Source organism: Otolemur garnettii, unplaced genomic scaffold (assembly GCF_000181295.1).
Source record: "Otolemur garnettii isolate 467f Iridium unplaced genomic scaffold, OtoGar3 scaffold00101, whole genome shotgun sequence".
In the NCBI taxonomy this organism is placed as follows: Eukaryota; Metazoa; Chordata; class Mammalia; order Primates; family Galagidae; genus Otolemur; species Otolemur garnettii.
Window position 1 is genome coordinate 4,528,179 of NW_003852496.1, and position 13,889 is coordinate 4,542,067.

Here is a 13,889-nt window from a genome sequence, read left to right on the forward strand (position 1 = left end):
GAAGCAATGGTCTACAAATGGTCTGTTCTGGAGCTAAGTTTGAAAAAAGCTACTTATTTGTTACAAGCAGGTGACGGATACCATTACAAAACCTCATGTATTTTGCAAAACCTACTTTTGATTTCCATGATGCCTCCTAGTAGCTATCTCTCTACAGGGATAGCAATGCAGACAAGTGCATTAGCCCTAGGGATCCCGCTCTGGGGCAGGAAGTGTGAGACTGCAGTTCCCACAGCAACCCCAGCCTGTTACTCAACAAGAGTGCCTGCCAGGTTCTTGCCCCGTGAGTCACACCCCAAGTATTTTGTTTCCATTGGATAAAACTGATTCAAATTCTTAATGGTAAATATTTTCTCAAACACAGAAAAAGAAATTCCAAGTGTGTAAAGATGAGTTCTCGGCTTACATGTAAATACTAATCTTACATGTCGTCTAAACCTATCACTGTATCACCTGGATGTTCTTAGCAGATGTAATATCTGAAAGAAGTCAGGCATAGTGGCATGTACTTCATATTCCCAGCTACTCAAGAGGCTGAGGATGGCACAGAATCACTTGAACCCAGGAGTCTTGAGTCCAGCCTAGGCAACAGAACAAGATCCCATCTGTTAAAAAAAAAAAACAAAAAACAGAAGCTGAAAAGAAAATGTAGAGCCATAAGTCTTCTTCGATAAATGCTTTATTTTTCTCCAAATGTTATAAAAGTTATTTCTCTTGACCATCTATATTGCATAGTTTTATAAATTGATCCAGTAATGAATAAAATACAGTTTAACACTGATTCACGTTTACTAACATCTCCTAAACTCTCAATTAGTGTTTTTTCCTTTTCTTCCCTGATTTTAGTTTTGTTCTAGTTTTCTGCCACAACAAAATGTTACTTCAAAGACTAGATCCCAGCAACATGACAACCAGATGCTCTGTGCCTCTCATGGGCTCGCTCCCTTCTACAAAGAGGCAGCAAGAGACAATATTAGTAAAGCTGATTCAGGGGGTAATAAATCCCTGCAGAGAAAGAGTCCCAAGTCCAGGGACAGGGCAAGAGAATACCTGTCTGACAGATGAGGACTAATGGGAAGAAAGGATTGTGCATTCCTAAATGCACCATTATTCGGAAATTTCCCAGTGGTTTCTATACAAAACTGACCACAAACAATTCCAAAGATGGGAAGAACAGGGCTAGGAGGCAGGAGGTTTCCCAGGAAAGTGTTCTGTAATTCAAAGATTAGGTGAGCTTTGGTAGATGAAGTGTTCAAAGTCCCACCCTGGGAGAATGCGGCGAGGGCTGGGGCCAGCCCAGACCTGCAGCAGCCCCTCAACTTGGCCTCCTCTACCCTGGTCCATGCCTGCAGCGCACACTGCTTCTGTCTTCTCAACAGGGAAGGCACCAACACCGGGGCCTGGCTCCCGCACCCCATAGGTGTGGGACCTGTGGGAGACAGCAAGGACCTGGCAGGCACTTGGATCACAGCTTCTCGAAGGGGAACAGGTGGGAAGCCTCTGCTTTCTTTTCCCGTTTGGTTTTCTGGGAGCACTTCGGCTTCTGCTTTTCTTCAGCTTCTCGGTTTTGAGGCCAGGAGGCAGCCAGGATCCTGGCCGCTTCTGCTTGAGAGCTGGTCCCCTCCTCTTCATCAGAAGAGAGTCCACCTCCCGCATCTGCATGAGGAGCTGCTGTCTCAGTCTGGATGGGGGAGAGAGGAGGGGATACACAGCTTAGGGTCAGTGACCAGGTACCAGGAAGCACTGTCAAGAGGCAGTAAAGCTCCCAGGCTGCTGCACTGTGACTCTGGGAAGACAAGGGCACTGGGTGGGATGGGGGATCATAGATCTTTCCTACTGAGAGTTCCTCAGCTCATCCAAGCAGACATTTGAGCTGTGCTGTGCCAACAAGGATGTCCAGGCAGGAAATGCCCTTGAGAAACACAGCGCCATGGCTAGGCATGACTGTGATTGGTGCTTTACAAAAGTACAGCATACTCAGATGCTCAGTACCAACCCTCAGTGCCAAAAGGCCTGAGGAGGCACTCCCTGAAGGCTGGGACAGGTAGGGAGGGCAACAGGGCCCAGTCAGAACATAAAGCCAGCCAGCACAGTGGCTCGTACCTGTAATCCCAGCACTCTGGGAGGCCGAGGCAGGTGGACTGCTTGAGCGCAAGAGTTTAAGACCAGCCTGAGCAAGGCTGAGATCCCATCTCTAATAAAAATGGAAAAACTAGCCAGGTGTTAGGGCGGTGCCTGTACTGCCAGCTACTAGGGAGGCTCAGGCAAGAGGATTGCTCGAACTCAAAGAGTTTGAGGTTGTTGTGAACTATAATGCAGCAGCACCTTACTCGGGGCAACGGAAAGAGACTCTGTCTCCCCCGCCAAAAAAAGGAACATAAAGCCAGTTGAAGGGGTTGCTGAAGGGATTCTAGTAGAATGACAAAAATATTTTTTAAAGGTACACAGGCAGCATGGAGGGTTGGAGAGGGAACAAAACATCCATAGAATGTTCTGCTATGTCTTACATGATAGTGATCACACCACGTAACTGTGCCTGAGGTCGGTCTGTCCCCAAAGGGGGCTCCTTGTGGGCTACATGTCAAATTCACACCTGTATCTACCGGCTGGCCTGGCACACGGCAGGTGCTGTGAGAGGTGTACTGAGTAGGTAACTCCAGACCTGTAGGCCAAGCAGGGTGCATCACACCCAGAGACACTCGGCCCTCCTGACATGGTGTTCATTGCTCACACAGAGAGGGCTTGGAAGGAGGAGGCTGGGGTAGGGCTGGGGCTCAAAGGCCCAGCTGGGGCTGGACTCTAGAACACCTTTCCCAACAAAGGTGAGGCCTCTGGGACTCAGAGACAGAGGATGGAGGTGTCATAACGAAAGCCATGGCTCCATGTCTGGGCACGATGCAGGCCAGTATTCCTGAGCTGTACCTCTGGGAAACTGACCCTGGCTTGTCTTCTCTGCAAAGGACCCAGACTGACCTTGGGCCCATAGCGGAGCTTCAGCCTCTCCCTGATGAGCAATCCTTTGACCAGCACCTTCCAGTGCCCTAGAGCTCGCTTCTCCTTTTTCTGCAGGCAAAAATGAAGTGGGAGAAAATGTTAAGCACTGACATTTTCCCGAAAAATATTAAGATGAAAGCTGTGAACATAAAGATGTAGATGTATATGTACATATAAATATATACACAAACACACAGACACACACACCTTTAGGTTAAAAGATATAGTTTCACAATCATACTGAGTCTCATTTTCAAAAAACTAGTCTGATTTATAAAATACCAGTCCAGATGCAGGCCCATCGTGGATAGTGACAGTGATAGTGCTCGCTCCCCAGCGTGCCACCCCTAAAGCCAGAGAGCTGAGAGAGCGGTAGGCAGTGGGCTCCCGCCTGTAGAGAGAAGGGCTGGGGAGGGCAGAGCCCACCCAGCTGCACCTGCTCCCCCTTCCCTTTCCTGCAGGCCTCGCCCACTCTCACCTCCTTCTCCTTCTTTTCAATGAGTGCCTGCTCATTTTCCCAGGCGCTGAGGAGCACGTCTCTGAATTCCTCACAGACTATGTACCCGTCAGTTCTGTGGGGACACAACATGACAACCTCATTGAGCCTACTACCTGCCCTGCCTCTGTTCCTCCCCTTATGGACGACAGTGGGCCACTTCTGAGCACTCAGGGTCCTTAAGGATGTCCTGGGCCAGCCACTGAAAGACCCCCCCACCCCAGAGGGAAGGCAGGTAGTGCAAAGTGGCACTGCACCCCCTCTGCAGCCCCTGCCTAAGACAGCTAGGGTGAGAGTCCTGCCCCGGCCCCCACCCACAACAGGACAGAGCTCACTGCCCAGGCAACTCCTCAGGAGGTGCTGAGCCCGCTATGCTCACAGGCCTAACACCACCCCTGGGAGCAGTGATTTAATCCAGCATCATTAGAATGCTCGGTTCATTGCCTCTGCGTAGGAGCCAGAATCGGTAAGATGTTAAGGCTGACTTGCAAATACAGTATAAAATCTGGAAGATAAGAACCACTGGGTTTCATCCCCTACAGCCTGCACGAGCTTCCCATTCCCATCTCCCCAACCTCCCTGTCCCAGCATCCAGTCTCCACTGAAGGTCCCTCACGCACACAGGATGGGAGTATCCTCCATGGAAATCAAAGCCAGTGACAGCCTGGACACAGTCGATGCCCAGTTTGCGGGCCACGCGGTGAAGATTAGGCAGATGCAGCTGGACGCAGCCGACCGGCATCATGCTGGGCAGGAAGAGGTACACATTCCCAAACTCATTCCGGGGCACCTGTGGGAGGCATGCCAGGATGTGGCCAGCTGGAGATCAAAGCATCCCCGCCTTGACCCCTATCTACGGCCCTTACCTTCCCGTCTACGGCCACAGGGGGCTGATACTCCTCTGTCTGCCAGTGGCCAAACAGGCCCAGGTCATTTTGGTCGTGCAGCTGGGGCTCCGCATGTCGAGCTTTCCGGGCCCGGTTGGAAAAGCCTTTCACCATCTGGGCCAGAGGACACAGCCGTGGTTCACAACAGAGGCTTCCCAGCCCCTAGCGTTCATTTCACACCACACACTGTGCCCAGGGCTGGATGCCCGTTACCTCAGTCGGTCCTCGCAACACACCTACCAGCTCAGTGCACCTCCGTCTATATGACAGAGAGCACCAGCTACCAGAGTCCCTCTGACCCAGCCATTGTTTTCAGTGCTTTATGTTATTAACTTAAGTAATCTTTTCAACAACCCATGAGGTGGGTCCTATTATCATCTCCTTTTTATAAATAAGCAAGATAAGGTAAATGATTTGCCTCAAGTCACACAGCTCATCAAGGCCACACCTGTGCTTTTACTCTGGTTTTTGGCCTACATTTCTTATGTAGGTTTTGGAAGATACATTTCTTACAAATACCTTAATAAGACATATTTTTTAAAGGCTTATCTCCTCCTCAAATCCTCCTTAAGCCACACAAATGAGACATCTCTGGATTCCTATCGGAGGCACTCACTGGGTAGCTCCTTGTCACCGCCCCTCTGCCGTTGGCTCTTCCTCCCAGCTCTAGTCCTGCACCCCCCGCTCTCCACAGGGTACTCCCAAGCTCTTATTACCTTGTAGGGGACTTCTCCAAGCCTCACCACTCTTGCTTTCTTCAGCCACGTGTCCCTGGAGTGCAGGGTGTGCACACAATCCCTGCAGGAGCCAATATAGAGGGACAAAGGACAAACTCAGCCTCCTATGACCTGGCAGCTCTGCTGATTCCCTTCTCAGGCTCTGCCTTGAGCCCTGAAACCGGCCGTGCTCCTAGGGGACCCAGAAGAGCTACAATGAGCAAACAGCCGTGAACACGGTCTGCCTGTCTGTCTGTCTTTTGGGCATACATGTCTACTTATAAATCCTAACCTACATGGAATTACTCTTAGGCTTTGCACCTTGCCTCCACCACTACTCCCCTTCCTAAGTCTGGCTTTTCTCTGCTAGCCAGTGCCCAGTGACAGCCCCTATGCAGCCTATGAGGACAAGGTGAAAGCCACAGTGTGCAGGACGTTTACTTATGTTTACTCACCACTGAGCCAGTGCCTGCTAAGGGTCTGAACTGCACCTAAACACCACAGGGGTAGGGACAGGTGTCTAGAGGAGGAGGCAGTGAACCCAAAAGATGACTAATGGAAATTAACCATAACAAGCTATCAGAGAATTAAGATACACGCATACAGAACAATCAAATGATTCACGGCAGCCTGTCAGTTTTAGAGACCCCCTGGCTTCTCTCTCCCTTCAGAGCTAATAGCTTACCACAGCTGTGCAATCCTACTTTCCAATGAGCCTTATCGGGGCTGCTTCCACAGGACACATCCACCTCTCTAGTTTTCATCCCTTACCTCTGTCCAGAGAGAAGGGCCTCAGTGAGCAGGGCACCAAGTTTCCTCCTAGTGTAGACAGCAGGCCCTTGTAAGTCTGAGGCAGAATTTCACCATAGTACAATGAACACCAGTCAAATCTTGCCTGTGCCACTTCCTAGCTGGGTGGCCTGGACAAATCACTTTACCTTCCTGAGCCTGAGTACAGACTGTCCCTGCCTTAAGTAATGGTTCAACTCAGGATTCTTCAACTTAACGATGATGCAAAAGCAACACTCAGTGAAGACAGACCATACTTCAAGTACCCATTCAACCACTCCCTTTTTGATTTTCAGTATAATATTCAGCAAATTACACAAGATATTAAACAATCTGTTATAAAATAGGTTTTATGTTAGACAACTGTGCCCACCTGCAGGATAACTCAACTGTTCTCAGCATGTGTAAGGTAGGCGAGGCTAAGCGCTGACGTTCAGTAGGTTAGGCGTATTAAATGCATTTTCAACTTAGGATATCTTCCATCCTAATTCAATGATGAAACTTATATAACTTATTTTCACATTATGATGTGTTTATCAGGACACAAGCCCAACCTAAATCAAGGCGCATCTGTGTCCTCACGTATCAATCAGGGATAATGTGTCCTTTCTACCTCACGTGGTCACTGGAGGACCAGAGGCTTTCTAAGCACCAGAGCAGCACTGCTTTGTCAATAACATCACTCTGTCACAGCCTGAAAGCTCCACGCATGTTCTCACTCGGAGCCAAACACCTTTGATTGCCATAAGGAGTAATTGTGTCATGGTCATGGTCTTCAGACGAGAGAGAGAAAGCAGGGCTTGGAGGGACTGACAGGTAGGCATCCTCTGGAGATGTTCCTAAGGACGGTATCCACAAAGTGGACACAGCTCTCTCAGAATAAATGCCAACTTCCAACTACTGCACACCCATAAGAATAGCTATCACCAAAAACCAGAACATAACAAACATCACTGAGCATGTGGAGAAAGGGGAACCCTGTGTCCTTACTGGTGAAAATGTGAAATGGTACAGAAACTATGGAAATAGCATAGAAAATCCTAAAAAAACATTAAACCATTCTACTTTTAGGCATATGCGCCCTCCTCCAAATGAAAACCAGGTCTTGAGGACACATGTACACCCGTGCTCCCAGCAGCATCACTCACAGGAGCCAAACGGTAGAAGCAACCCGTGTCCATCGACAGATGAAATGATAAACCAAGCAATCTATACACATAATGGAACATAATTCAGCCTTAAAAAGAAAGGAAATTCTGACACATGCCACATCATCAGTGAACCTCAAAACATTATGCTAAGTGAAATAAGCCAGTCACAAAAGAACTATAAGTACTATATACACAATTCTGCTTGTATGTGGTACCTATAGGAGTCCCACTCCTGAGACAAAAATAATGGCTGCTGCCAGGGGCTGGGGGCAGGGGAATGGAGGTTTAGTGTTTTTTTGTTTTTTGTAGAGACAGAGTCTCACTTTATCACACTGGGTAGAGTGCCATGGCATCACACAGCTCACAGCAACCTCCAACTCTTGGGCTTAGGCCATTCTCTTGCCTCAGCCTCCCGAGTGGCTGGGACTACAGGTGCCCGCCACAACACCCAGCTATTTTTTTGTTGCAGTTTGGCTGAGGCCGGGTTCAAACCTGCCACCTTCAGTATATGGGGCTGGCACCTTACTGACTGAGCCACAGGCACCGCCCTGAGGTTTAGTGTTTAATGGAGACAGAGTTTCAGCTTGGGAAAAGGAAATCTTCTGGAGATGGATGTGCTGATGGGTACACAACAATGTGAATGTGCTTAATGCCGCTGGGTTGTACACTTAATGGTTAAGATGGGGCCACTGTGCCTGGGCTTTTTTTTCTTTCCTGTACCTTCCCCTTTTTTCCCTATTTATTAAGAACATCTATATTTTGGTCTTTCATTTCAGTTTTTAAAAATCACTTTTTTTATTTGCTTTCTATTGCTATTTCTCAAAATTCCTGTTCCTATTATTATTTTTTTCTTACCTCAAAATTATCTTAACATTTTTTCAGTTTTCATTTTGTATATATTTTATTCACTTTACTTATTCTACTCTTAGTGACTTCTTTTTAGTGAGATATAAAATACAGTAACATAAAATACATGATTTTAACCATTTTTAAGCACACAGTTCAGCAGCATTAGGGCCACTCACGACGCTGAGCAACCGTCACCACCGTCCATTTCCAGAACATTTTCATCACCTCCAACAGGGCTCTATACCCATTAAAATACTCACTCATTTTAACTTTCACAATCAAATCCTTTACTCCAGGTATGTTTTGAACTTACAGTTACCTGTTCTTATTGTCTTAATTTTTATTTGTTCTACTTTTTATTTTATTTGGACCCATAACTTTTCTCCCCCACTGATCTTCTAATCCTTGTTTTAATTTTCAAGCTTTAACCTCCCCAAACCTCAAACATACAGCACCACATACACACACTATAGCTCACCCCCTAAGAATACTGTTAAGTTTGAGATGAGCTTCCATTACCAGCCCCTTGCCCAGAGAGAAGGTTGCTAATTCCAGACCATCAGGAAGCCCCTGAGGCCAACCAGGCTGCCCACGCACCTGGAGTAGACAGCTTCTCCACGACAATACCCAAGGATTGCTGCTGTCTCAGGATAGATGGCCTCATATTTCAGAAGATGCCGCTTCAAGGCATAGAGAGGGTGGTTCTTATATAAGCCAACCGAGGTGGGCAAAGGCTGGTCCTGGTGTTTTGCCTGAAACTGCAAAGACCCGACAGTGTTGAGCATGTTTTTTAGACAAGGAAATGAAGTTTGAGGTGGATGATCCTCAGACCAGCTGTTTCGACAACAGATAAAGGAGTTGAGGTTTCACAAACACTAATGACTGTAACATCTGTACCTCTGACCATTAAGTTACAGGTTAATCAAAAGCTATGAAGAGTATGTGGCTTGTGGAAAGTTCAGAAAGTCATCTAACCCATTTGCAACCATCAGACACCTTAATCAGCTCCAGCTCTGTCTGGAGCTGATGTCTGCTCTATCACAGATCTTCACGGGAGAAAAACATGCAGCTTTGCTCTGCAAGGCAGCCTTATCACTCTGAGTATTCCACAACGCAGCTCACCCGACTCTGCTCTCACAGGAAACTGAAAGGAACGCCCACACCCTTCGCCTGTTCCCTTGACCCGCTGTACTTAGTACTTGTTCTCGTCGCACTTCTAGGGACTCTGGTTTCTCAGCTGGCAATTCCACTGCTGTGGTTCATACCCTGTTCATTAAGTTTTCTCTTGGCATCTCTTCAAGCCTCCCCCCACCCACCCCAGATCAGGACAGGCAATGAAGAGTAGGCGAGAGCAGGAGGGACTATGCATGCTCAGCTCCACTGATCCTTCTGTTAGTGAGTTACGATACCATCTATATGCTTCCCATTTAACTTGTCATTACTAAATAAAAAGAACCAAGGGCACTCGCGAAGCAAATTCTCAGTAAGGAACAAACTGCAATACTACAGGAAATGCTAAATAAACCCATGCTTTACCAGCTCCAAGTGACTGTAAACATAACCTTCAGCAAATCTGGGTGTGTTCCTGTGCAGACACGTGGAGCTCACACAACAGCACAATGCTGTGCACAGGCAACCAGGCCTTCTTCCCGGTGTCAGTGTTGGTTCCAGACTAAGGGACAGAGCTGCGTTACGTTCTCGAACTCTCTACTTCCCAGTATCCCTTCTCCACAGACTAAAGGTATTTCCACAACCCAGTCCCTTCCCTCCCAGGAAACACACGTCCTAGTGCTCTATATATGGGAGTGTATATACACGCATCTGTGTGTGCACGCACAAGGGGAAAAGGGTAACAGCAGGCTGTGAGTTACTTCTCCTTTCACTCAGTCCAAGTTATATGACTTGCAGAAATTATTTTAAAGCTCCATATTTATAACTGGACATCTGGGCTTCCATATACAGGCTTCAAAGCCACATGGACCTGGGTTCAAATACCAAGTCAGTTAATCTGTCAGCTCTGTAACTTTATTTTAAAATTAAGACAATACTGACGCCAGCTTCAGACTGTTGTGATAAAAAAATGAGATAATATGCTACAAATACCTCACATAGTGCTGGGCATACAAAAGGTTTGTTTTGTTTTTTAATCCTATAATCTCATCGGGTTAAGTCATTGGCTAGAGAACCAGTACACCAAGATGCATAAAGTACTGGGCATAAAGTACTCAAAGATAAGAATAATTTTAGTAATCTGACAGGGTCTTGGAGCCTCTAGCAGCCAAGGCCTTACCTCCAAGTCTTCTTTCTTCTCCCTTTCCATAAAGGGGCTCTGGTATGGTCTCAGGGTCTCAGCCCACCACTCAGCATCCACCCTTAACTTGCGGGTTGCTGTCATCCAGTCTGGGTCGTATCTCTGTGTGACATCTCGGACCCAGCCATCACTGTCAATGCCTACCACATAGGTTATGGGCTTGGTGGCATACCTGTAACAGGTCAGAGGCTGGCCCACTACACCATGCACACAGTCCACACATATCCACTTCTCCTCCTGCTCACAGAACACCTCCAGCCACTGATCTACGCCAGCTGAGCTCCCTCGTGCTGCCTCCTCCCCATCAGTGGACATTTTCTTGCTTCTCTTACTGGTTGAGCTTGATGCTGCTGCTGGAAGTCCTAGGTGCTTACGGTGGCTTCCAGGCTGGGTCCTGGAGGCACTCTTGGACCCAGCCTTTGTCCTCTGAGCCGTGGGCACCTTCCTCCGTCTTGGAAGGCCAGGTTCAGAATCCTCATCAGAGAGGTGATGGGCTTCCCCACTGGAGAGCTCAAAGTCAGAGCCACTGCCAGCATGGTCACTCCCACTCTCCTCTTTATAGGAAACCCTGGAGGCCACCCGCCGCTTCTGGCCTCGTGGACGTCGCTGGGTTGCCTCCTCCTGCCTGCCCCGTGTGCCCTCTTCTTCCTCACTGGAGGAGGACTCACTCCACTTCTTTTTGCCCGCCTTGCTCCTCTTCCCTTTGGCACCTGGAGTGCCAGGGCCCTTAGAAGAGGTTTCCTTTTGTTTGGTTCCTTTGCTGGTCTTTGCTTTGGTGTGGTCTTCTGGAACTTGGCTGGAAGTTTCTGAAAAGACTCCAGGATCCTCTGTAGATCTCTTCTTGGAAGATTTCTTTCCCTTAAGCAAAATAGGAAGGTTTGTTTTGTTTTTTAATCCTATAATCTCATCGGGTTAAGTCATTGGCTAGAGAACCAGTACACCAAGATGCAGAGTCAGCAACTATCCTATAGGGTTGTATGAAGGTATTTAAGCCTGTGGCAGCTTAGAGAAAGCCACAGTATAATTCTTTTTTACTGTTAACTATAAAGCAGAGAACAGAACATGGGATTTGGAAACAGGTAAACCGTTTTGTCTCTTACTTGTTGTATGGCTTAGATAAATTATTTAACCTCTGAGTCTCAGTTTCCTCAGCAATAGCCACCTTGCACATATGTAACTTGCAGACACATAAGGGACTTACACAGTTATAATTTTAAGAATACAGAAATTGGCTCAGCACCCATGGCTCAGTGAGTAGGACGCCAGCCATATACACTGAGGCTGGTGGGTTCGAATCTGGCCCAGGCCTGCTAAACAACGTCAACTTCAATTAAAAAATAGCCAGGCATTGTGGCGGGCACCTGTAGTCTCAGCTACTTGGGAGGCTAAGGCAAGAGAATCACTTAAGCCTAAGAGTTTTAGGTTGCTGTGAGCTGTGATGCCACTGCACTCTATTGACGGAAACAGCTTGAGACTCTGTCTCAAAAAAAAAACAACAAAAAAACCCAGAAATTACTAAAATCAACTCCTAGACCATCAGACTTCAGATGATGCCAACACTTCCAAGGAGTATAACATCCAGCTTCCTTCCTGGAGTGTTTCAAAATTTATAATCCTTCACCCACCAGCACTGCATACTGCTAATGAGGACAGGTACCACTCTACCTCAGTTATAGAAGAGAAACTAATGCACCACGGAGCCAAGATCTCCCCCACAGGCTACTATGTACACATGAACTTCAGATTATCAGATATCCACTCAACATGTCCAAGTCTGCCCTAACATGGGACATGTGCAAGGCAGGCTCAGAGGAATCCATGCTCCATGAATTCCAGCTTTTAATAATAAAATAATGACTTTTTTTTTAAAAAAAACAGTCTCACTTTGTCACCTCTGGTACAGTGCTATAGTGTCATAGCTCATAACAACGTCAAACTCTTGAACTTAAGTGATTCTCTTGGCTCAGCCTCCCAAGGAGCTGGGACCACACGTGCCCGCTACAACGCCCGGCCATTTTTTTGTTGCAGTTGTCATTGTTGCTCTGCTGGCCGGGGCTGGGTTCAAACCCTCCAACCACTGTGCTGTGGGTGCCAAGCCAATAATGACCAATTTTTTTAAGTGTGATAATTTCTCACTCCTCTCTGATCAACTGCCCCCTTGCTCTAGAATCTCTTGAGAACCTCACCTTTGCCGCTGAGAATTTCAGAGGAATTGGCTGTAGAGACAACACCAATCGGGTCAGGAGTTGTAGAGCCCGGAGAATCAGTAAAAATATCTACAGTGAAAAGGAATAACATATTTATCCTAAGAAAATAATTAAGAATTTAATCAATTCAATGTATTTATTGTGAAAAAAGAAAACTGAAAAGCTAGTGAAATATAAAAAATTTTGCAAGTTTACTTAAGAGTAATGTACCACTATTAATCTTTTAGTTTAAAAAATGTACCACAGTTATATAAGATATTAACATTAGTGAAACTGGGTGAAGAGTGTATAGGAACTCTACTATTTTTGTAGTGCTTTTGCAGTATAAAATGATTTTAAAATAAATCATTTATTGAAAATGAAAAAAATGGGGCAGCACCCAGAGCTCAGTGGCTAGAGTGCCAGCCACATACACCGAGGCTGGCAGGTTCAAACCCAGCCCAGGCCAGCTAAAATAACAATGATAACTGCAACAACAACAACAACAACAAAAATAGCCAGGTGTTGTGGTGGACACCTATAGTCCCAGCTACTTGGGAGGCTGAGGCAAGAGAATCGCTTAAGCCCAAGAGTTTGAGGGTGCTGTAAGATATGATGCCATGGCACTCTACCCAGGGTGACAGCTTGAGACTCTGTCTCAAAAAAAAAAGAAAAAAAATTGGCTCCGCGCCCCTAGCACAATGGTTATAGTGCCAGACACATACACTGCTGGCACTCTACCGTGGGCGACATAGTAAGACTCTGTCTCAAAAAAATAAATAAATAAAATTTAAAAAATGAAAAAAATGTATTTATTGTGGTGCTTATTTCTGAAAGGGAAGAGTTGGAAACAAACTGTCTAACAATAGAGACTGGAACTCTTGACACAGTTATATGATGTAACAACTACAAGAGGGACTCACCTAACCTAGTTGTTTATACTCTCACAGTAACCATAAATAAATATATACGTGTGTGCATGTGTAATCACATACATCATACATATATTTCAGTAACCTGCATATATATGTGATTACATCATATACATCACATATATGATATGATGTATGTGATGACTATATATATATGTAATCACATACATGTTTTCTCTTAGAATCATATCATCCCATACATAATATATATATGTATGGGATGACATACATATATACACATCATATATATGTACATACATCATATATATGTATGGGATGACATGTTTCTAAGAGAAAACATGTATGTGATGTATATGATGCAAAGGAATCCATGCTCCATGAATACCAGCTTTTAATAATATAATAATGACCAATTTTTTTTTTTTTGAGACAGATTCTTACTTTGTCACCCCCGTAGAGTGCCATTGGATCACAGCTCACAACAACCTCAAACTCTAGGGCTTAAGTGATTCTCTTAGCTCAGCCTCCCAAGTAGCTGGGACCACAGGTGCCCACTACAATGCCCAGCCAACTGCAAGAGTGACTTAATGTATGGGATGTATGTTTCTAAGAGAAAA

The 13,889-nt window shown here is 46.1% G+C and overlaps 1 protein-coding gene across 1 annotated transcript in view; it reads right to left on the bottom strand.

Annotated features, from left to right (window-relative positions):
• Positions 1 to 671: 671 nt before the first annotated feature.
• Positions 672 to 13,889, bottom strand: part of XPC (XPC complex subunit, DNA damage recognition and repair factor) — a 36,399-nt gene continuing 23,181 nt past the window's right edge. The window contains exons 8-16 of the mRNA XM_012809249.2: positions 12,380 to 12,469; positions 10,173 to 11,051; positions 8,480 to 8,640; positions 5,094 to 5,175; positions 4,357 to 4,491; positions 4,111 to 4,280; positions 3,473 to 3,566; positions 2,974 to 3,063; positions 672 to 1,681 (exon numbers count right to left, since the gene is read on the bottom strand). Of these exons, the coding sequence (XP_012664703.1) occupies positions 1,466 to 1,681; positions 2,974 to 3,063; positions 3,473 to 3,566; positions 4,111 to 4,280; positions 4,357 to 4,491; positions 5,094 to 5,175; positions 8,480 to 8,640; positions 10,173 to 11,051; positions 12,380 to 12,469 (1,917 nt within the window). The 3' untranslated portion in view covers positions 672 to 1,465. The remainder of the gene's footprint in view (positions 1,682 to 2,973; positions 3,064 to 3,472; positions 3,567 to 4,110; positions 4,281 to 4,356; positions 4,492 to 5,093; positions 5,176 to 8,479; positions 8,641 to 10,172; positions 11,052 to 12,379; positions 12,470 to 13,889) is intronic.